This window comes from Pteropus alecto, unplaced genomic scaffold (genome assembly GCF_000325575.1).
Source record: "Pteropus alecto unplaced genomic scaffold, ASM32557v1 scaffold11, whole genome shotgun sequence".
Lineage (NCBI taxonomy): Eukaryota > Metazoa > Chordata > Mammalia > Chiroptera > Pteropodidae > Pteropus > Pteropus alecto.
The window spans coordinates 9,181,457-9,203,942 of record NW_006431956.1 but is presented as its reverse complement, the minus strand read 5'-3'; the positions used below and the strand labels follow the sequence as shown (position 1 = coordinate 9,203,942).

General features: G+C 36.0%; 1 protein-coding gene across 1 annotated transcript in view; it reads right to left on the bottom strand.

Moving 5' to 3' along the window:
- The window catches only part of STAM (signal transducing adaptor molecule), a 53,686-nt gene extending 31,879 nt beyond the window's left edge, over positions 1 to 21,807 (bottom strand). Inside the window, exons 1-2 of the mRNA XM_006906989.3 lie at positions 21,565 to 21,807; positions 5,768 to 5,852 (exon numbers count right to left, since the gene is read on the bottom strand). Coding sequence (XP_006907051.1) covers positions 5,768 to 5,852; positions 21,565 to 21,604 — 125 coding nt within the window. The 5' untranslated portion in view covers positions 21,605 to 21,807. The remainder of the gene's footprint in view (positions 1 to 5,767; positions 5,853 to 21,564) is intronic.
- Between the last annotated feature and the right edge of the window lie 679 nt (positions 21,808 to 22,486).

The following is a 22,486-nucleotide window of genomic DNA, read 5'->3' as shown; positions in this document are numbered from 1 at the left end:
CTCTCGTCTTAATTCTTAGAGATGTTAATAACAATGTAAGTGATACTTCCCCTATCTTAGCTTTTTGACTTCTAGTCTACCTTATTAACTGTCATGGTCACATTCTAGACCATGTCATGACCAACAACTGAAAACTCTCTATAATCTCAATCTCAGCCATTCCAACTATTACCTTGCATTTTTCTAAGTCACTCTCATACCCAACCCCGTGCTCATTTAGGGCAACTCACCTCTGCTCCAGCTACTCTGTATCTTGCAAATTCTTAGAAAGCACCCAGTGTTCTCTACCTTGCAGCATTCATGTAGATGCTATTCCCTCTGCCTAGGACCTCTGCTTTCAGCTCTGCTTCTTCTCAACTTTAAAATCATAGCATAAGGTTATCCCCTCACACCGGTTCTTCTCTGAAAAATTTAAGTAGGTGTTCCCTTCTATTCTCCACTAAAGCACTTGGTTCGCTATATTCTTAGACCATTATCTGTTTACTTGTTTATTTCCATCTTCCACTAGTAGACTGTTACCACCGTTGATTGATGGCAAAGGCTGTGCCTGCTTTATTCACCACTGTATATGAAAAGCATGATGCCCAGCCAGTACTAAGTGTGTGTCAAATAAAAGGAAAAAGTGACTGATGCAAAAGAGAATGAAACCAACTATGGTAATTCTGTGATGTTAAGTGAAAGAGACATGGAAACCAAGATCAGGCTTTATAATTTTACTCCTGGGGAAACTCTTCCTCTAATTTAAATTACATTAAAGAATCCCAAATATGAATCAGATTCTCGTTTGTGAACTAGGAGAATTTACAGTGTCTAGAGTTGCTGTGATGATTAAAAAAAAGTTTATAAGGCATTTAAACAAGACCTGGCAAATAATAAGCACTCAATAAATGCTGACTATTATTTTTTAAAGAGCACTTAAGAGACTGAAAATTAAGGCCTGTAAATCGAGGACATGATTATAATAAAATGTATATAGCAAGAAAACTTTCTCTCACTGATGCTGCCCTTCAAATTGGAAGATGTCTAGGTCAGAGATGACTTTTCCCTTAAAAATCAGGAATACAGTATTCTATCAAGCTCCGGTTGAATATCAGAAATAGTCACAGCTCAGGTCCAGGACAGAACAATAAGAGGGCCAATAAAAAACACTTTTCACAAACTCTTTTCAAAGCTTATATTTATATTTTTCATAAAATATTAATAATGACTATGATTTTATCGTTCTAATTCTGTTTGAATAAATCAAAGATTTACTATCTAAACAGATTCCTTAGCCAAGTAAAGAAAAAAGTTATATCACATTTGCCATCTTCAGTCAACTATATCTTTGTCTAATGCTATGTAGAAAGTTAAGATGTAATACCACGAATTAATATGACTGTCATATAACTTTAATTTTAACTTGTTCGGTAGATAATCAGTATCTACGCTCACATTTTTTATATATGAGAATAGGAACAAATCAATCAAAACTAATAGACAAAAGCAATTTATTATGTGGAGACATGCTAAAGAAAATTGCTACTCATTCTGAAAGTTCTCTTGATTCTAAACAAATAGACTTTTCAGTCCATCATATGACTTCACCGGCTAGGCATTTTTTAGTACTTACTCATACACTGGAACTGCACACTAAAAATCATGTGAATATCTCAGGAAGTCAGAAAAAATTTTCAGAATGTTTTTAAAGTTTTAAGTCCAGCATATTCAAACATGTCAGGCTTAAAAAAAAAAAAATCTATATGAAACAAATAGAAGTTATATATACTAGGTTTCCTGAAATTGATATAATTATTTAAAATTATTAATTTTAATTAATAATTAGTAAAGTATGTTAAATAGTCTACATGCTACTAATCAAAACTGATGCTAAAATGGAAAATTATTTCTAAATTTGTCAATTTTTACAACTATTGTAAAAATTGTAATACTAGTGGACATTAAAATAAATACATTTCTAAGGCTGACAGAATATATTAAAGAATTAATTAATTATAAATGTAGACTAGTGTTTACAATATGCATATTATCTATGAATAGGGGAAATATATTCACATTTGTATAAAGAAACAATGTAAAAATACAAAAGATACAAAAGCAGTTACCTATAGAGGATGGGGGAGAGAAACAGGGATAGGAGTTAGATTTGTCAATGTTCACCTTTTTAAATTGTTTTAATTTTTGAGCCCTGTGTATATCTATTTTTAAAACAAAAAAGTACAGTTTTATATAAGCATAAGTATTTCTTTAATCAACAAACACACACACATACATGTGGTTTAAAGAACAGAACAATAAGATTTTTTAAAAGAGGAACAATTAAGGAAGGATTTTCAAATCCTTAAAAGAGGAACAATTAAGGAAGGATTTTCAAAACCACTGGGAGCCATGTTTCTGGGTCACAGTTCTGACTAAACAAAATTTCACAATCATGGCTCTTTTTTCCCCCTTAAAACTTGAGGATATTTTCCAAACTACAAGAACTCTAAAACAGATGACTCTTACAAAAAAAAAGAAGAGTAAAGAATTTTTAAAAATTATTTTCTTAGGAAAGACTTAAATTAATATAAATTGTTTTATTTAAGCACTAAATAATTCTACAATATATTGCTGGTTACAAATCACTTTGCTAAAAAAAAAAATGTCACTGAAAGAGAAGTGTTTTTCTCAAAGTTCCCTTTATCATCTCAAAATCGGCCCTCTTAAATATATTTGTATGTTTTTATAAAATTATAGATTTTTACTGATTAATTAGACAAATAAAACTACTCCCTATTATTTAAATTATCAAAGTTGAAAATCATTCCTTAGTAAATTTATAGATTTAGTGTAATATCAATTAAAATCCCCAAAGGATAGCTGAAATATTAAGGAATATACTGAGAGAGAGCATGTTGTCTAAAAATAAATTTCAATTAAAAATGATCATGTATCTAAACCTATTGATACTGGATTAAAAAAACAGACACTGAAAAATAGTTCTTTAAAGCTACAAATGAGTACATCTTAAATATATGAGGACAACATGGATGGACCTTGAGGGTATTAATGCTAAGTGAAATTAATCAACGAAGACAACTATGGTATGGTCTCACAGATAAGTGAAGTGTAAGAAAACCAACACAGATTGGCAGTTGCCAGAGGCATCTGAGGGGGCAAAATGGTTGTATGTGGTCAAAAGGTACAACTTCCAGTTATAAGATAAATAAGTCCTGAGAATGTAATGTGTAGCATGGTGACTACTGTTACAATACTTTATATTTGAAAGTTGCTGAGAGTATATCTTAAAAGTTATCATCACAAGAATAAGGAAAAGAATAACAAACAAATGTTTATAGTATAATAATATTAACATGAAGAAAAACAAGTTGACCTCTTCATTTTCAATAAATATCATACAGTATTTCATGTGGATTACAAATTTATTTTTTAACTAGAAAAATAGGGAATATTTCTAGTAATGAAAGGGAGTTTGTCTTTTCACATCAAGCAACTAACTAATTTATAGAAAGTATCTACAAAATGAAGCATACCAAAGATAAGAAAACCAATAAAGTAAAAAAAAAAAAAAGAGCAGGGGCTTTGCAACTGAAAAGTTTTATCTAGCAAGACTGATAGCCAGTCCTCAACAGACTGTCACAATATGATTTTAATCAAAAAGAAGCAGAGGTGCACCCATTTAACCGTTTGCCACCTATTATAATAAACACTTTGAGTGTGTATATATAACATATATGTATATTTAGATAGATAGATAGATAGATAGATAGATAGATAGATAGATAGATCTTATACTCACAACAAGCCCCCTATGAAGAAGAAATGATTTTTATCCTTAAGTAGCAAACTACGAAATTAAGTTACTTATCCAATGTAAGTAGCAAAGTGGTAATAGCTAGGACTTGAACCCAGGCAGTTTCACTCCAGAGTCCATACTCTCAACCACTAAGTTATTAGCTTCCTTCCCCTATACAACAAAAATTCATGGACCTTACATTCTACAAATCTAAGTCTATTACATAGATATAAATTACTATTATAAAGAAAAACAAATAGAATAGTTTTGATATAGTGCTTGAAGGATTCAGAGGATCATAAAATGATTTTCAGTAAAGGCTTTGTGGAAGAAATATCTATACTGGAACTGGAAGGATATGAGACACAGAGATAGGAAATGCAAGAAGAAAATACTTCACATTGAAGGAATAGAATGACCAAAAGCACTAAATTGAGGTAGAAAAGCACTGATGCCTCAAATGCTTGAGTTGAAAAGAACAGTACATATGAGAGAAGTAAATGGGAAATAAGTGATTCAGAGGCCTGGTTAGACAACTTAGTACAGAAGGAAGGAGAATAACATGGTCAGTTTTTATATGGCAACTGGATATGAGATGAAAATAGAAAGAAATGCCAGTAGGTTAACTCACTAGTCTAGGTATGGTAAGGCATGTCTCAAGTTAGGGGCAGAGGGAGAGGCAAAAGAAACAGAAAAAGGAATAGATATATAGCACCCGGTAGTTACCAAATTTCAATTAAGTACTCGAAAAGGTCAGAAAGAACAAGACTTAGTAAACTAAAATATAAAGATGACAAAGGGAATGGATGAGGCCACATTTTTGGGAACCTGACTGAGAGAATACAGGAGCCTTAAGGGCTAAAATGAAGAGGTAGAAAGGCCCTGAAGACAAAATGCTCCAGTCTGGTGTGCCCATGTTCAAGAATTTAACTAAGGAGACTTTATAACACCTGAGAGATTATGGAGGCAGACTGACAGAATTTGATAACAAATGTAGCAGAGGTGTCTCTGAGGTTTTAAGTGCAAATGAAAGAATAATTTTTTCATTAACAGAAATAGGAAACAAAAGAGGGAAAGTAGGTTTAAAGCAAAAAGATAAATGAGTTCATGTTTATAGATGGTAAGATTAAGGCTTATATAGTGTGATATCCAAAAACAAAGCTTGGGCCACAAGACTACAAAAGGATAAGAAAAATCAGAGCTGAAAATACATGTCACCCACATAAAGATACCTGGAAGTTGTAAAATTTCAAAAGAAAAACTACTAGAAAAGAAAAAAGTATTAGGGGAAAAAAATAGATCGAAAAAATAAATAAAAAAAAAAAAAGCTTAAGGAACTGTCTATATTGCAAAGGGAAGGAAGAAAAGCCAATCAAGTATAATGCAGCAGGGCTCCTTAACATTTTTCACATCAAAGTACATAAATAAGACAATATTTGTATGGCACAAAGGGGTAAATGAGGCAGGCTATTAATATCTGGATGTTTTTAGCCTAGGAATTAAGGAAATCATTAGTCCCTACACCAGTTAATCCACTCTCTGCACTGTTTAGAAAGCTCTGTATTACCCAAAAGCCCAAAAGTTTAAGATTCCACCTCCTTAAACTCTCTTTCAATAGTCACTGATCAATTGGGTAGAATGTTGCAGATGTGATGAAGAAGAAAAGAACTCCCAAATAACCATGAATCTTCATAACTGAAAAATCACTTATGAGTTTAAAAATCAGTGGAAAAAATTACATTTCAGGGGAAAAAGAGTAATTAAGAAAAGTAGTAACATTTTTACCAGTATGCTACCCTAATTGGTTATAAGAAGTAACTTAATTAGGATGATTTTTCAAATCTTTCTACGAAAAACATTTTCTTTTAAAACAAATTATAATTTTAATATGCTCTACCTTCTTACCTATTTTATTCATATTAATAAAATGGAAGAATAAATAAAAATCCTTTGAAACTTTGCAACACTTACCCAGTACGAGACTGACCAACTTTATCACAAATATCCAAGATGAGGCCCCAATCCTCAGCAGTATTCATCTCACTGGTTGCTTTCTCTGTATATTATAAAAATAAATTACAGAAACATTATCTTTACAAATCTTTAAGAGGTAAATAATCAGACTCAAATTATCAAACTGTAGCATAATCAAATATCAACAAGTCAGAATAACTGCCAGCAGTCTGTTTAATGAGATGTTCAAATCAATTTTAAAGGGGGGAGGGGCACCTTTATTATTTATCACTATTTTCTCCATTCGCACTTCAGTTGCTCGTACTTAGTATAAAAAATAAGCCATTGATTTTTATTTAAAAAGATATATATATATACAAGTCTACTCCCTTTCTGCATACAGAAAAACAAAAATAAGAAATATTTCTATTATCAAATAATTCTTAGCTTTATTTGCCAGTGACTAAAAGATGACTAGACATAGACCTCCACAAAATGTTTCAGGTGATTAAATTTACTAATTATCTAGTTTTGTTGACTTTGGTTTCTGAGAAGAGGAAACTGAATGAAAGAAAACCAAGATTTACCTGAATATTTCCCTTAAATAAAAACCTGACGAATTAAAGATATCAATAGAGGGAAAACATAAGAAGCAATAACAAACATCAACAATAGCTAAAAGCTACATAACAATACTGATATAAGGTAACCTACTCAGAAAACCTAAGAAAAGTGAATCATATATTGGCAGTAAGAAAAAAGCATACGAAGCAGCCTGTTTTGCATCACTGTATTCTCAGAAAATTCAAGTACTGGTAGCAAAAGGAAGTCTGCAAGTGCGAGTGAAGGATAAAGAAGACTTAAAGTTAGGAGGAATGGGTTAATGCTGTTTGAAGTGCAGGTCGGTCCCCACTTTGCTTTCCTTATTCAAGAGCTCTAGCAACCATCTATTCCCCAAATGAGTGAAGGTTTGTTTTCTGGAGGTAAAGATTTTCTAGAAAGGAGACACCAGACATAGTTGAGACATAAGCATCAAAACTAAGGAATAACTGCTGGGTTCCACTCTAGCACGTAAGGAGTTTAGAAGTCATTGCTCCACTCTCACAAGTGAAACACTGAAAAAGTGAAAAATCAACAACTCTTCTGAGATTCCCCAGAAGTGAGGTCACAGGGCAAACCACTGCCCCCCAAATTTAAAAACAAAGGCAGGTAGGTAAACAGAATCACAATTTAACAGAGTAGAAACCCATGAGCAGAAACCTCACCAGATATCAGTACCAGGATATGAAAATTTAAACTGTAATGACAAGTTGCTGGAGGCTAAGTATGTATAAATTAAAACTCCAGAGGGGCCCATTCACAGGGGAGCCCCCGCACTTGTGTGAGTCTTACAGGAGAAAAGTTTCCTTATTATTCCTGCAGGGGAAGGGGAACAGTAATCATTTTGAAAGACACCAGAGCATTCTCTTCTTAATAAGGCCTGCTCTCAAGGGAAACTAGGGTTTTACTAGAGATTAACCCTGCTAGGTAAGGGAACTACCCAACCCTAGCCCACTCTCGTCACCTGTTCCACCTGAGAGAGGCAGGCAGAGAAGACTGATAAGCGCATGGGAAATTCACACTCCAGTGGCAGAGGCTCACTACAAGATTGAGACCTGATCACAGGACTTCAGAACGCTTCGCCTCCACTGACACCTTACCATCAGACCACTAAAGGATGGTGGTTCCTTCTATCTAGTACATTGTGTCTAGCTTTCAGCAAGGCACACTACAAGAAAAAAAAAAAAGTCTGAAGAGCAAGCATAAGAACCAGACCCAGACATGGCACGGATGATGGAATTATCAGGCCAGGAATTTTTTAAACTATGATTAATATGCTAAGAGTGCTAATGGAAAAATAAGACAATATGCAAGAACAAATGGGCAATGTAAACGGAAATGGATATTCTATAAAACAATCAAAAAGAAATACCAAGAGATCAAAAATAATGTAAAATAAAGATGCCATATGATGGGCTCTACAGTAGACTGGACATGCCTGAGAAAAGAATCTCTTAGCTTGGGGATATATCAACAGAAATTTCCAAAACTGAAAAGCAAAGCAAAAAAATGACTGAAAAAAAAATTGGAACAGATTATCCAAAAACTGTGGGAAACTACAAAAGGAGCAAGAGAGACATAACTGAAATACCACAGAAGAATAAAGAGACAAAGAAACAAGAAATTTTTGAAACAATAATGACTGAGAATCTTCCCAAATTAATATCAGACACCAAACCATGGGCCTTGGAAGCTCTGGGAACACCAAGCAGAATGAATGTCAAAAAAAACGACACCTAGGCATATCATATTCAAACTGCAGAATATCAAAAATAAAGAAAAAAACAGAAAAAGCCAGTAGAAAAAAACACATTACCTATGTAGGAATCAACATAAGAATTACATCTGATGTCTCAGAAAGCATTCATACAAGACGCGAATGGAGCAACAGCTAGTGTTGAGGGCAAATAACCACCAACCTAGGATTATGTACCCTGTGAAATCATTCTTCAAAAGGAAATGAGAAATACTTTCTCAAACAAAGACACATTGAGGAAATCTGTTGCCAGCAGACTGACCTTGCAATAGATGTTAAAAGTTCTTCAGAGAGAAAGGAAAATATAGAGATGTGTGTATGTATGCTTGTGTGTAAGTGAAATGAATGACAGCAAGGAAACTAAAAACGCAGCAAACAAGGAATAAAAGGGAACTTCCTTAACGAAATAAAGAACATCTACGAAGAATCTATTTACATAAAGAATCTATTTATATAGACTCTATTTATATATATAAATAGCTGATATATTTAAAAGTGAGAAACTAGGAGGGAGATTCACCACTAAGATCAGAAACAGGGCAAGGATGTCCCCTCTCACTGCACCTTTCTGCCATCATGGGGGAAGTCCTAGCTAATGCAAAAAGGCAAGAAGGGGATATAAAAGGGATATATATAAAGAAGGAAGAAATAAAACTGTCTTTATTCACAGATAACAATCATCTATGAAGACAATCCAAAAGAATTATCCAAAAAAAAAAACCACAAACACAACTGGAACTAATGAGTGATTATATTATAGCAAGGTTGCAGGACTCAAGGTTAATGCACAAAAGTCAATTACTGGGGGATAAGATAGATGTTAAGTGTACAAACTTGAAATGAGTAGTAAATAAGACATAAAGATCTCAGGCACAGTATAATGAATACAGAACAATACTGGAGTATAATCGCCAAATTTGCTGAGACTACAAGTTAATTATTCTAACTACTAAAAAAAATAATTATGTAATGTGAGATGCTAAATATGTTACAATGGCAATCATGTTATAACATGTAAATGTATTAAATTAACATGTTATACACCTTAAATTTATGTTACCTTTCAAATACATTCAATCTTTTCAAAAGTCAACTGTTTTCCTATATACTAGCAATGAACAAGTGGAATTTTAAATTAAAAACACAATGCAGTTAGCATTAATATGATGGCTAGATGGAGGGCCAGGAGAGGGAGGGAGCAATTGGGGGGACTGTTTTAAGAACTATATGGATGTCAAACCAATGTACTGTATACTTGAAACCAATTTAAATAAATAAAATTTTTTAAAAAAACAATACCATTTAGCATTACATGAGCACCCAAAAAATTAAATATTTAAGTACACATCTAACAAAACATATAAGGAAAACTACAAAACTCTGATGATGAAAGAAATCAAAGAACTAAATAAATGGAGAGAAATTCCATGTTCAAGGATATAGGACGCAATACTGTCAAGATGTCAGTTCTTCCCAACTTGATCTATAAATTCAATGCAATATCAGTCAAAATCTCAGCAAGTTATTTTGTGGATACCAACAAATGGACTCTAAAGTTTATAGAAAGTCAAAACACCCAGAGTAGTCAACACAATGTTGAAGGAGAATAAATTGGAGGACTGACAAGGCTTCAAGGCTTACCATAAAGCTACAGTAATCAAGAGAGTCTGATATTGGTGAGAGAACAAACAGATCGGTAGAACAGAATAGACCCACACAAACATAGTCAACTGAGCAAAAGCAAGACAATGGAGCAAAGACAATCTTCAACAAATGGTGCTGAAACAACTGGACATCCGCATGCAAAACATGAATCTGGACGCGGCTCTTACAATCATCACAAAAACTAACGTGAAATGAATCACAAATCTAAATGTAAAACACAATCTATAAAACTAGAAGATAACACAGGATAAAATCTAGATGACCTGGGTATGGCAATGACTTTTTAAACATAACACAAAGACATGATCAATGAAAAAAATAACTGATAATATGGAATTCATTAAAAACTTCTGTTATCTGAAAGACTCTGTAAATGAGATAGTAAGCCACAGATTAAGAAAAAATATTCCCAAAACACATATCTGATAAAGGACTGTTATCCAAAAAATACAAGGACTCTAAAAACTCAATAATAAGAAAACCCAATTAAAAAATGGGCAAAAGACTTACACAGGCAACTCATCAAAAAAGATCTTCAGATAGCAAATAAATATATGAAAAGATGCTCTATGTCATATGTCATTAGGGAATTACAAATTAAAACAATAAGATATCATTACACACCTATTAATTAGAATGGCCAAAATCCAGAACACTGACAGCAGCACATGCTGGTAAGGATGTGCTGAGGAACAGAAACTTTCATTCATGACTGGTGAGAATGTAAAACAGTACAGACACTTTGGAAGACCGTTTGACAGTTACAAAACTAAACATACTCTGAGCATACAATCCAGCAATCATGCTTTTTTGGAATTTACTCAAAGGAGTTGAAAACATGGCCATACAAAAGACTGCATATGGATGTTTACAGCAACTTTATTCATAATTGCCAAAACTTGGGAGCAACTAAGATGTTCTTCAGTAGGTAAATGGGTAAACTGTTGTAACATCAGGACAATGAAATATTATTCAGTGCTAAAAAGATATGAGCTATCAAGCCATAAAAAGACATGGACAAACTTTAAATGCATACTATTAAATCAAAGAAGCCGATCTGAAAAAGGTTACATAGCGCATGTTGCTAACTATATGACATTCTAGAAAAGGCAAAACTATGTAGACAGTAAAAGGATCATTGGCTGCTAGGGGTTTAGGGGAGAGTGAGTTGAAGAGGTAAAGCACAGAGGATCTGTAAGACAGTGAAACTATTCTGTATATTTTAATGTTGGATACATGTCATTATGCATTGCTCAAAACCCTTAGAATCTATAACACCAAGAGTGAACATACAGTGCAAGCTATGGACTTTGGGTGGTGATGATGGGTGTAGGTAGGTTCATGGATTGTAACAAATGTACCTCTCTGGTGCAGGATGCCGACAGCGGGGGAGGCCGCACGCATGTGTGGGGGCAAGAGGTATATGGAAAATCTCCGCAACTTCTGCTCAATTTTCCTGCGAATCTAAAACTGCTCTAGAATATAAAGTTCAATTTTAAAAATTAATAAAAGAATTAAGCAACTCCATGAATGCTGATACCTGCTATGCAGAAAAGAGTTAACATACAGGCCTGACTAGTATCCTTTAAAAGGCCTGCTTGCAGCTGGTGTATGGGAATTCAGATTCTGGGAGGGTTCCCACCATTCTCAGAACTGAGAAGAGTGGCTCACTATGTCTTAACTGGTTGTACAAACAACATGATTTATGTTAAATATCTGCTCTCTTTCTGAGAGTCTGGAGTTTGGGTACATGCCAGGCAGAGAATGCCTGTAGTCATCAGGTCCCAATAAAAACCCCCAACACTAAGTCTGCAGTGAATGTCCCTGGATGACAACATTTCACATGTCATCACAACTCACTGCTGGGGAAATTCAGCATGTCCTGTGTGACTCTGCCGAAAGAGAACCCTTTGGAAGCTTGTGTCTGATTTCCCTGGACTTCACTCCATGTGCCTTTTCACTTTGCTGATTGCACTCTTTCACTATGATAAATCATAGCTGTATGATTATGTGCTGAGTTCTTGAACCCTAGAATGGGGGGTTGTCTTGGGGTCCCTCCTCCAAAGACTTGACTTCCTAGAAATCATCCTATTCCACCCCTTACCCTCACTCATACCTTTACCTCAGAGAGATTACAAGACTCTTCTCTGGGAACTCCAGATCAGCCCAAGAGGAAATACTTAAAAATAGTAAAGAGTTGATAGGAAGAGATGAAGAGAGGTTCCACAGTAAATGGCACACCAGATCAACCTATAATGAAGTCCAAAGTCAATAAGGCTAACCACATGATCAGAGCTTCTAATGTGCTATTTATTTCTCTAGTAATAATTATGAGCAAACAACCAAGGACTATCAGCTATCTGAGAAAATCTAACATGGAAGATAAAGGAAAACACAAAACAAATACAGAGGGGAAAAAAATAAAAGAAGAAGAAAGCAACTTAGAAAAAACAAGAGCCTATGAAGAAGGAAAATACTTCAAAAAGAAATCTGAAACAAAAGCTATACAGAAGTAGAAGTTAACTTGTCTTGAATGGAGCACTGTAATTCAAAGAACAGGCATGTTGAAAGATAACATCACAAAGATGTTCACTAACATTCTCCTTTCTTTAAACTGAAATGGCTTGGGGGCCAGAGGTCTGACCCATACCAAGAGTCGCATCTGTAGTGGCTGGTCTCGTGATGTGATGGAAAACTCCTGCTCCCCTCCCTCCCTCAGTGCCCTTCTGCCTGGTTCAACAGAGAACGTTCATGTCCCCATTCTGACCTACTGCTGAGAGCTGGAGGCAGGCCATATCCAGCTTAAAAGCAAAATAGACAACATATGACTCTTACAGATTTTTTGCAGGTTTATAATACCTGATCCATATCACAGCCTCAAGGGATATAGCAATACCTACCAGTTAGTCCCTGTCACTGAAGAACTAGAATAAGCATGTATTAAGATGGCAGAGGGTGATAGTCAATGGGTAGTGCTAGACAGGGTACCTATTTACACAGATGAATTTCTTATGTAAGAATTAATACAAATGTCCAAAACATTTGAGATCTTGGTAAGGTGACTTATTTGCAAGAAGTTATAAAATCTGGACATAAGTGCAAGAAAATGGAATTAAGTTTCTAGTCTATGCCAGGCCCAATCTGAGGTAACTTACACTCTAAAAAAGAAAATGAAACCAGCAGAAAGAGATCTAAATATAAAACAGAAATTCACAGAAAAAAATAAAAAAGAAAAGAAAAGAAAAGCCTGAAGCAACTTGAGAGAAAAAAGGCAAAGACCTGCGAGGAGAGAAAAAGAATATCCTGAAAGGTTTCTTGATATATTTAGAAACTAAGACAGAAGAGAACAGGATTACGAATAAACTCTTTGTTTCTATTTAAGTGAATACGGTAAAGTTAAGAAAACTGAAAAGAAGTATAATGAAGAATCTTGGTTGGCTGAAATAAAGACTACTTTTGAAAGGTTGGAACAACTCTAAGACATAAAATACCAGTTGAGGTGTTTGTATTAATTCAAGAAACATCAGAGAGCCAAGAAAGAGCTTTGAACAAAGAAAAAATCTGCTCAGAACCAGGCTTTTAGAAAAAGTAAATCTACACCAATATGTAAAAATGATTTGGAATAGGGAAAAGGAGAAAACTAGCTCTACTCTGAAAGCTAAATGGGCCACTTAGAAAGCAATTGTTGAAGTAACGTTTAATTTTGTTCTGGCTAGGGGTATGTCAAGAAGATAACAGTCAAATTTACCTGTTGCTGTGCAAACTTCCATATTATATTGTAAGTCCCTTGAAAATAATAACAATTTCTACTTTGGGTAATTCTTTCACTATCTATGCTCTCAGCCTCTGTTCTCAATAAATACTAAAACTAATAACACAACTGCAACATGAATCTATAAAAGTCATAGAAACACACAGACTTTTAGATGCAAGTAATTCAATGGCTTTCAATTTTCACTTTTTATTGAAGAAACTCTCTTCAATGTAATTCTGATGCTAACTACCCAGAGTTAATGCAGACTTCATAGTTGAGAGCACAAAACTCCACAAGTCTCCCTCACTTCAGACACCAAAAACAAGCTCTGGGGTTCCAAAGCCACACGCACTTGTGACCAAGTGGCTACAAATTCAGGGGTTCCCACTATCTCCTCAGGTTTCCCCTCCATCAGGTATGCCATCCCACTGTAACAACTCAGAGTATTCAGAAAAGCACATTTAATTAGTCTTATTAGAAAAGATATAAATCCAAACCAGCCAATGAAGAGATGCAAAGGGCTAGGTCTGGAAGGGTCCGAAACTTGAAACTTCTGTGCCCTCAGGAAGCATCACCCACCTGGCACATCAATGTGGATCACCAACCAAGACGCTCACCTGAGCTTCAGTGTCCAGAGTTTTTACTGGAATTTCCTTACAAGGTTTATGATTGATTGGATGATTGACCATCTCCTGAAACTAAATCTCCAGTCCCTTTCCTACTTCCTGGAGGAGCTGATACCATGACTCAAAGCCCCAACCATCTAATAAAAGGGCCATTCTTTCGGGAATGGCCAGCCCCCATGCTGGGTATACTTAAACTGAGGTACAGTCCCAGGAGCCCACCGTGAATTAGAAAGATGCTCCTATCACTACGGAAATTTCAAGGATTTAGAGGCTCCCTCCTAGGAAACAGGGGCAAAGACCAGTCAAATTCTTTATTATTCAATACCCTCTTTTAATGGAAAATCTTATCTTAAAAAGAAAAAAAAAAAAACAGTATGCAAAGCAAATCCAAGTGGAATTGCTGTGAGGAGTCACATAGCCCTACATCATGGACCCCAACTCCTCTGAAGCCCAAGAAGACTGAGTCATCCTGAACGATATCCTCCAGTTTAACATTTACTTCTTAGAAAAGGAAAGCAAGTTATTGCTTTGATCTGATAGTATATTTAAATAATTAATTTATCATCCTACTGACTGGTAGTCAAGCAGCCTTTTTTAAAAGCTGTGTTTTTTTTAAAAGAACACATTTAAATCTTAAAACCTTATTTAAAAATGTAATAGCTATGCTTATTAAAACTCAACATTAAAAAGTCAACAGTTAAAAGAAATGGCAGGCTTGTGTCTGATCAAATATAAATTGCCTATTATCTTATTTAAAGACCATCTTACAGTTCCTGAACTAAGTCACACCCAGGAATGATATAGTCATTAGCAGATATTATGCTGGACACTCATGAACTACCTTGTTATTTTCCAATACATTAACAGAATCAGTATCAGACTCAAACATACATATACAGATCAGAAATGCAACCTATTTCAGAACTCTAAAACTGTTCACATTATTTACTGATGGTGCTCAAGATCAACAGCAGTAGCACAATTCTTCTCAGTTATAAAACAAATATTTTTTTAAACCAGAAGAATATTAACTACCAGTAGCAATTCTACATGGTTTCATGACCAGCAAATGAAGTCAAAACTATTTTCTAAAGCAAAACATTTAAATCATTTCTTCAATTAAAAAAGTAATTTAAAAAAATAAAATAAAATTTATTCTAAATAAATAAGTAAGACAAAAATCGGGTTTGTGGGCAAAGGGAAAGTCACAACAAAAATAATACAGACTTGCTTCTAAAGAATTCAAAGCTTCTTCATTATCTCATTTTACCCTCAGATTATCCTTATACTAATACATTTGCCTAGCAATATCCAGAAACTAACACACACAGCTTCATTTGAATTTAATAGTCTCGATATATTGGAGAACTTTTTCTTTTGATAAGCAGCTTCTTTTGATTTTTCTCAAAATTTATGACTGTCAGAGATTTGGGAAGGTGAGAAATGCTGAAGGATGATTACCCATCATGTTCTGGCCACAGGAAAATGACTGTAAATCCATCAGCTTGGAGATGATCATCAAAAATGACCAATGGAGAAAAGCAAGTCTTAAATTACCTGCTTTTTAAGATTATGGGAATCAGCTTTTCAAAATGTTTCATCTAATTCCCTATCCCTCCCGACCACTGGAAATTCTATCTACTACAAAAAAAAAAAAAAAAAAGCAATCTAAGGTTCTATAACCAGAAAGGGAAGTAGATGTCGGAGGAACAGCATGGAAGCATCTCAGAGAAGAGCACAAAAAGAAATGAAAACCTAAAAGCAACAGAAAAGAATAGCTTACAGGAAAGGTAAAATAGGAACAGAAGAAAGAATGAGTACAATTTCTCAACCCAGTAAACAGCTGACCTTTAACATAGCTGTACTCTGAATTTTCACATTTCTCTCCTGAGTGTGTTTTGATAGTAACTGATTCCACCCCTTAGAATCTGAAGTCTCCAAAGGCAACGCAACTATTTCTAATGTTTTTTTATAAGAGGAGCTAAAATGTATGCAGTGTTCTAAGTACTTTACATACAACAGCTTCTTAAAACAACCCTAACAATGACTAATGAGAGAAGGGGATGTCACACCAGAGAATCCACACCTGAAAAAGCAGTAGCATAAAACCAACAAGGAGTGAAATATGCCTTGAGGAAAGTAGTGGAGGTGAGACTGACAAGGTAAAAACAAGCCAAATGCTAAAAGTTAAAATTTCTGTGAAAGCTGTAGATTCACTGAAATATTATAATCGAAGGAGCCATATGATTACATTTACATTTTAGAAATATCATTATCAGCCACCTGGAAAATGACTGGGGACAGACTGGAGGCAGGGACAGTTAGAGGCTGCTGTACTAATCTAAGAGAGCAGTGATCTTAACCCGCCCTAGCAGGGGCAAGAATAGAAAGGAGGGAAGGCATGAATGGAGGGATAGATGAACAAATTCAAGAAAAATAAGGAAGATAAAGCATACAGAATACAGTAACACCAGAATCCTTGAGGGCATATTCAGTGTGCCTAGCACACAGAAGACAGTACATATTTGCTATTTAGAATGTAGACAATTACAACAACAGAAGTCAAGAATGACCCCCGAGTTCCGGACATATGTATGTGACTAAGTAAATGAGGAACTAGTCATCAAAACAGAGGAAAAGAATACTAGAGAAGAAAAGTTTGAATATGATTTTGAACATGCTAAATTTAAGATATCTGAAGCATATTCAACTCCAGTAAAGAATCAGAATGTCATGTGTTTTTATAAGTATTCTTCATAGCAACTCGATGAGGTAAATATTTTTATCTCTGTTTACAAAGGTGGAAAGTGAACTCACAGGTGTTCTATAATTGCCCAACTCCATATTTTGCCCACTTACTTAACAGCAAATGCTGCAGCTGAAATTTTAACTCAAAGCTCAAAGTCTTTCCATCACCCCATATTGCAGGAGAATAATGAGACATTAACATTTACGAAGATTAATCTTGCTGTGGTTTACGATACTGACTGGACTAAGCAAAACAAACAAACAAAAAAACATGTCCAAGTCTTAAGGATCAAAACTAGTTCAGAATAACTGACCAGGAATGCAAATGTACTATTATAAAAACAAAGACTTGATGATTTAGCAGAGACAGGGTAATGATTCAAAAATGCCTCTTGGGTTTCACATCAAGATAACTACAACATTATAAAATTAAAACAAAGAAGAACCAGATTGGGAAAAATGAGTTCTGTTTTTTGATAGATTGACTTTTAGGTGATAACAGAATACCAAATAGAAATACAAGCCTGGAGATCTAGAACAATATCAATAATTCATTATTTGATAAATACTTATTGAGTGCATACAATGTACCAGGCACTATCCCCAAGGTACTAGGGATGGAAATGAAAAGTTCTCCTTTGGAGTTTATATTCCACAGAAGAGTCACATCAATCAATCAATGTCAGGTAGCTGAATAGTACAAAGAAAAACAAAATGAAAAAAGGAAACAGTGAGAAGGTAAAGATGGACTTTTTCTACTGAAAGTAATTAGGTTAAGACTCTCTTAGAAACTGATGTGAACAGTACTGAATGATGTGATGGACAGCAAGACCTTCAAACACCTGAAGAGAGAATATCCCAGGCAAAGATAACAGCACAATATAAATACAGAGGGAGGAATGAACTCGGAGTGTTCAAACTGAAGAGGCTTAGAATGAGAGAGTGTTTGGAGATCATAATCAAATCAGAGACACAGAAAGGGGCAAGACTGTGCATCACAACAAAGAATTTGCATTTCCCTGTATGTGAGATGGGAAGTTACTAGAGGGTGCTAAGCAGGTAAGTGACATTATCTGACATTTTTCAAAGATCACTCACCTTTGTAGATGAGAACTGATTATAGGGGGGGCAAGAGTGGTAGCAAAGAACCTACTAGAAGGCTCTTGCCACAATCTATGGTAAAGGGAGGTAAGGAGAAGTGATGAGATTCTGGATGTATTTTTAAAGTAGAGCCAAAAGATCTTGCTGATTGAATAGGTGTGGAGTGTGAAGAAGAATCAATGATGACTCCTAAACATTAGAGATGAATGACAGGAATACCAATGGTGCCATCTACTGAAACAGGTAATGATAAAAGAATGTGAAATTTTGGGGAGAGAAACCAAGAACTATTATTATTTCTATATTCCATATTAAAGATAAGGAAACTGAGGCACAGAGTATCTAAGCAACTAGACCAAAGTCACAATGCTGGTAAGCAGCAAACCTGGAAAATGAATCTAGGAAGCGTAGCTTCAGAGTCTGAATTCTTAACACTAAGTTATATTGCCTCCTAAGACTCCAAGGAAAAAAAAATCTCAAAGAAGTTCTAGATCCAGGCTCAGTTCAACATTTAGAAGTCACAAAAAGAAGCAAAAACAAAGAAACAAAACTAAAAAAGAGCTAAGCAGAATGTCAGAAAGTTTGGTGAACTGGAAACCAAGTGAATAAAGTATATCAAAGAGGAATGCTAAGAGATCAACAAAGAAATGGACTAGGAATTGACTGATGTATTTGGCAAGATGGAAGTCACTAGGGACTTTGAAATAAAAGCTTGATGGAATGAGTTCTCTTTATAATTCAAGAGCAGAACTCAGAAAGAAATATAACATCCAAAATGAGATTCATTTATTCAATAAATACTTACTGAATGTTTATTAGTGCCAGACACTGCTCTACATGCTGGGGAAAAGCCAAACAAAAATCCCTGTCCTCATGGAGCTCACATTCTAATAACGTGTTTAGGTATTTCTTAAAGAGAAAAGTTATTGCCAGTATTTTGCTTCCTCAGATGAAATGTTATATTACATAAATCAGTTCATGAATTTCTGATTCACCGTTTCAGCTTATGAATAAGGTTGAAGATAATTTTGAAGTACAAATGTATAATAATGTTAAGTGATAATTATATCCAATGAGTTAGTGGGAGTATTTTAATATCACTGACATACTGATGGACAAAGAAAGAAGAAATATTGTTAAATGTATTCTACATACTATATTCTACATGCTACATTAATTTTAAAAATTAACATGGGAGTCTACCGGACTCTGCCACGAATTATTTACTGGGAGTCTCTGAGGGGTCTTCTTAGATAATCTTTCATGATATTGTGACACATGGATCATAAGGAGAGCATTGACCCAAATACCAAAACCTGACTAACTTCAAAAAGTAAACTTTTCTGGAGCAAAACAATGTACCTACACTCAAAAAACTTACTATCTAGCAGGCTCAACTGACACATTTTCAATTTAACAAATATTTATAAAGCACCTACTATGTAGCAACCAGTAAAATAAGAAGCAAAGCACAGATTATAACTATCTTTAATGCTAAATAATTTGGTAAAGACAAAAGGTACTGCAGGAATTTTGAAAAAAGTGGAGATTAGGGTGAGCTAGAGCAGTGGTTCTCAACTGGGAGCTATTTTGTGCCCCAGAGGACATTTAGCAACATCTGGAAACCTTTTACATTATGACTGGGGGTTAGGGGTACCACTGGTATCTAGTGCGTAGATGTCAGGGATGCAGCTAAACGCCTTACATTGCACAGGATAGACCCCCTCCCCACCCCCACAACAAATACATTTATCTAGTCCAAACTGTCAATAGTGTTGTTATAGAAAAACCTTAGGCTAGAATAATCAGGAAATGATTCAGGTATTACAAGTTGGATTCTGAGTTGGTCTTTAATCATGAGGACATGTAGAAAGGTAGAAGAAATAGAAGCAAAAGCATAAAGGCAGGAAGGAGCCTGCTTTAAACTGGGTGTTGTGGGTACTGAGAAAGGTTTTGACATCAAAAAATTGATCTGAATCCAATGGAAATGTGCGTTCAAAAAGTCAGTAGGATATAAAAGCGATTGGGTAGTTAGAAGCTAGATTATATGTAGTCATGGAAACAGAAGAAGCAGGTATTAAGAAATTGTGTTATTTTAAGCATTTGCCCTAGAAATTAATGTAATAAGTTGTAAAATTGCTTGAGAGCAGCAATCATGTCTTATTTGTAACTCTTATCATTTACATCATTGAGCAGTGTCCTGTAAATAGTGTGTGCTAAGTGCTTATTAAGTTAAATGCAATTTTCTGATAATTTTTAAGTATTTTTGGTGACTCTAAAGTTCCATCCACTGTTAGTATTCAGGACAGTCATTTAAACTTGAACACAAAAAAGCTACCATTGAGTAGGTGCCTACTATATATAAAGGCACTGGAATAGGCTCTCTACACATATTATTTAATTTAACCACGTACAAAATGTGTTTTCCACTCTTCAAAGATGAGGATACAGGGACGCAAAGAGTGTAAATAACATGCCCATGGTTTTACTCAGCGAAGAAGTGGCAAACTCTTTTCTAGTCTTAACCCAAACCTCCGAGTTTCAGGGATATGCTGTAAAGAAGAGTTTAAAAAAACAAAAAATGCAAAATCCAATACCCACCTCACCCAATTAAAATATACAAAGCAACCCCATTTAAGACTGTGCTTTTATTTCATTACTATAGTAATTAGTAAATCCTGCCTAGAGGGATTTGGACCTGGTATTTGGCTTTTCATTCCACACCTGTGTACCAAGGTAGTTCCTTCCTTCCTAACTGCATTCAAATTACTCCTAAATTCTCTCCTCGGAAACTCAAACTCTTGTAATTATTACCCTTAGGCCAGAAAAAGATAAACAAAAGCTAACCTGTTGAATTGGTTTGATTAGTACCTAATACAAATGATTCAGAAAACCAAAAAAAAAGAAGCATTTCAAACTAGCATTTTCAGATTCAAGGTCCGCGTCCACACTTCGGAAAGTACAGAGACCTAAAGAAGGCAGCCTAGTAGTGGCTCAGGTCCTCAATTCGGTTTCAGTTGTTGCCAAGAATTCCATTTTCATCTCTCCCAACATTTTTGAACGTCTACCCTTAAAGAACAGCTCTCTCCTCCCATTACGGTTACAAAAAAAGGTCCTCAAATCCTTTTAAAAGAACCTAACCTAAAACATACTTCTAGTTCCAGATGCTTAACATTTGTTCTGGACCTCTGTCCCCGGAAACGCTTATGATAGGGCTTATAATTGAACCCTAGCTCAGATACTCCTCAGTCCTCTGCTCGGTTCTTCCAGACGCACTGTCCCAGCACCAGATGCTCCACCAGCTGTTCCTCCGAGGCTCTCTACAGTAACCCTTTAAGCAGTTTTTTTCCAAACCCAGCTCAAGGCCCATTTCGCAGGCTCTCCGAGTCCCATTTCTCTCAGAGGATGCGCCAAGCCCGCAACCTCCTCCAAATTCTCAAGGAAGGAGCCTAAGGAAAGGGGAATAGCTTGGCCCTGGCCTGGGGGTCCAGAACGAACGCAGAAAGTGAGCAGAGCGTGCTTGCAGTCCGGAGGCGGGTGGGCAGCGAGCGGCAAGAGCACTTACCAACATCTTGATCGAAGGGATTGGTGGCAAAGAGAGGCATCTCCACTGCGTGCCGAGGTGTCCGCAGGGACTCCCCCTCAACACCACGGGATTCAGGATGCGACGAAAGAAAGAAGACTCTTCGGGCAAAAACAGCAACAGACACAGACTCTCCAGGGTAAGCAACAGCCCCTGGTCTCGCAGACCCCCTGCAACCGCGGCAGCCGCTGCGACGGCGGCGGCAACAGCGAAGAAGTCGAAAAGGCCCCCCTGCGTGGAGCCTGTCGGGAATCTGGGCGACCTCGGCTCTGCCTGACCAGAATCTGCCCAGAACTTGACCCGCCAAAATAGGTCCAACCAAAGGGCCCCCTCTGTCCGACTCATCTTTTGATTAGTCATACCGGAGAGTGGCAGTAATGACTGTGTCTTCTGCATTTGCTTTGGCCAGCAGTCTCCGGAGGACGGGGTCCTCCAGGCGCACCGAAGCCGACTAGGACCCCAGGAGTGAATCAGAGACTGAGGAGAAAGAAAAAGGGTCGCGTTTGGGATGAGCAAGACTCCCTTGTACCCTTACGTTGGCTGTCTTAATTTTGAAGTCCATATGGAAAGGGAATGGAAACGCCTTCATATGGGGGCATTTAAGTAAAAAGACCATGCGTTTCATTTACTGTTTGGGGCCACAAGTAACTTGCTTGGATGGAGTCATGTGAGCTGAGCGATTGGCTCGAATCCCTACAGAGGGGAGTGTCAGGGAGCGCGGCTCCCTCCGAGAGGGCTGAGGTAACGCTGGCACCTTCCCGAAAGTCCCTGAACGCTCAGCTTCAGACTCTGTCGAAAGCACTCCTACCTAGTTGGGCGTTGGTTAGTGCTGACTAACTGTGCAGTCACTAAGCAGTTGTGCTGACTGGAAAATAAGTTTCACAGCCCAAGAATGTCCCTCTAA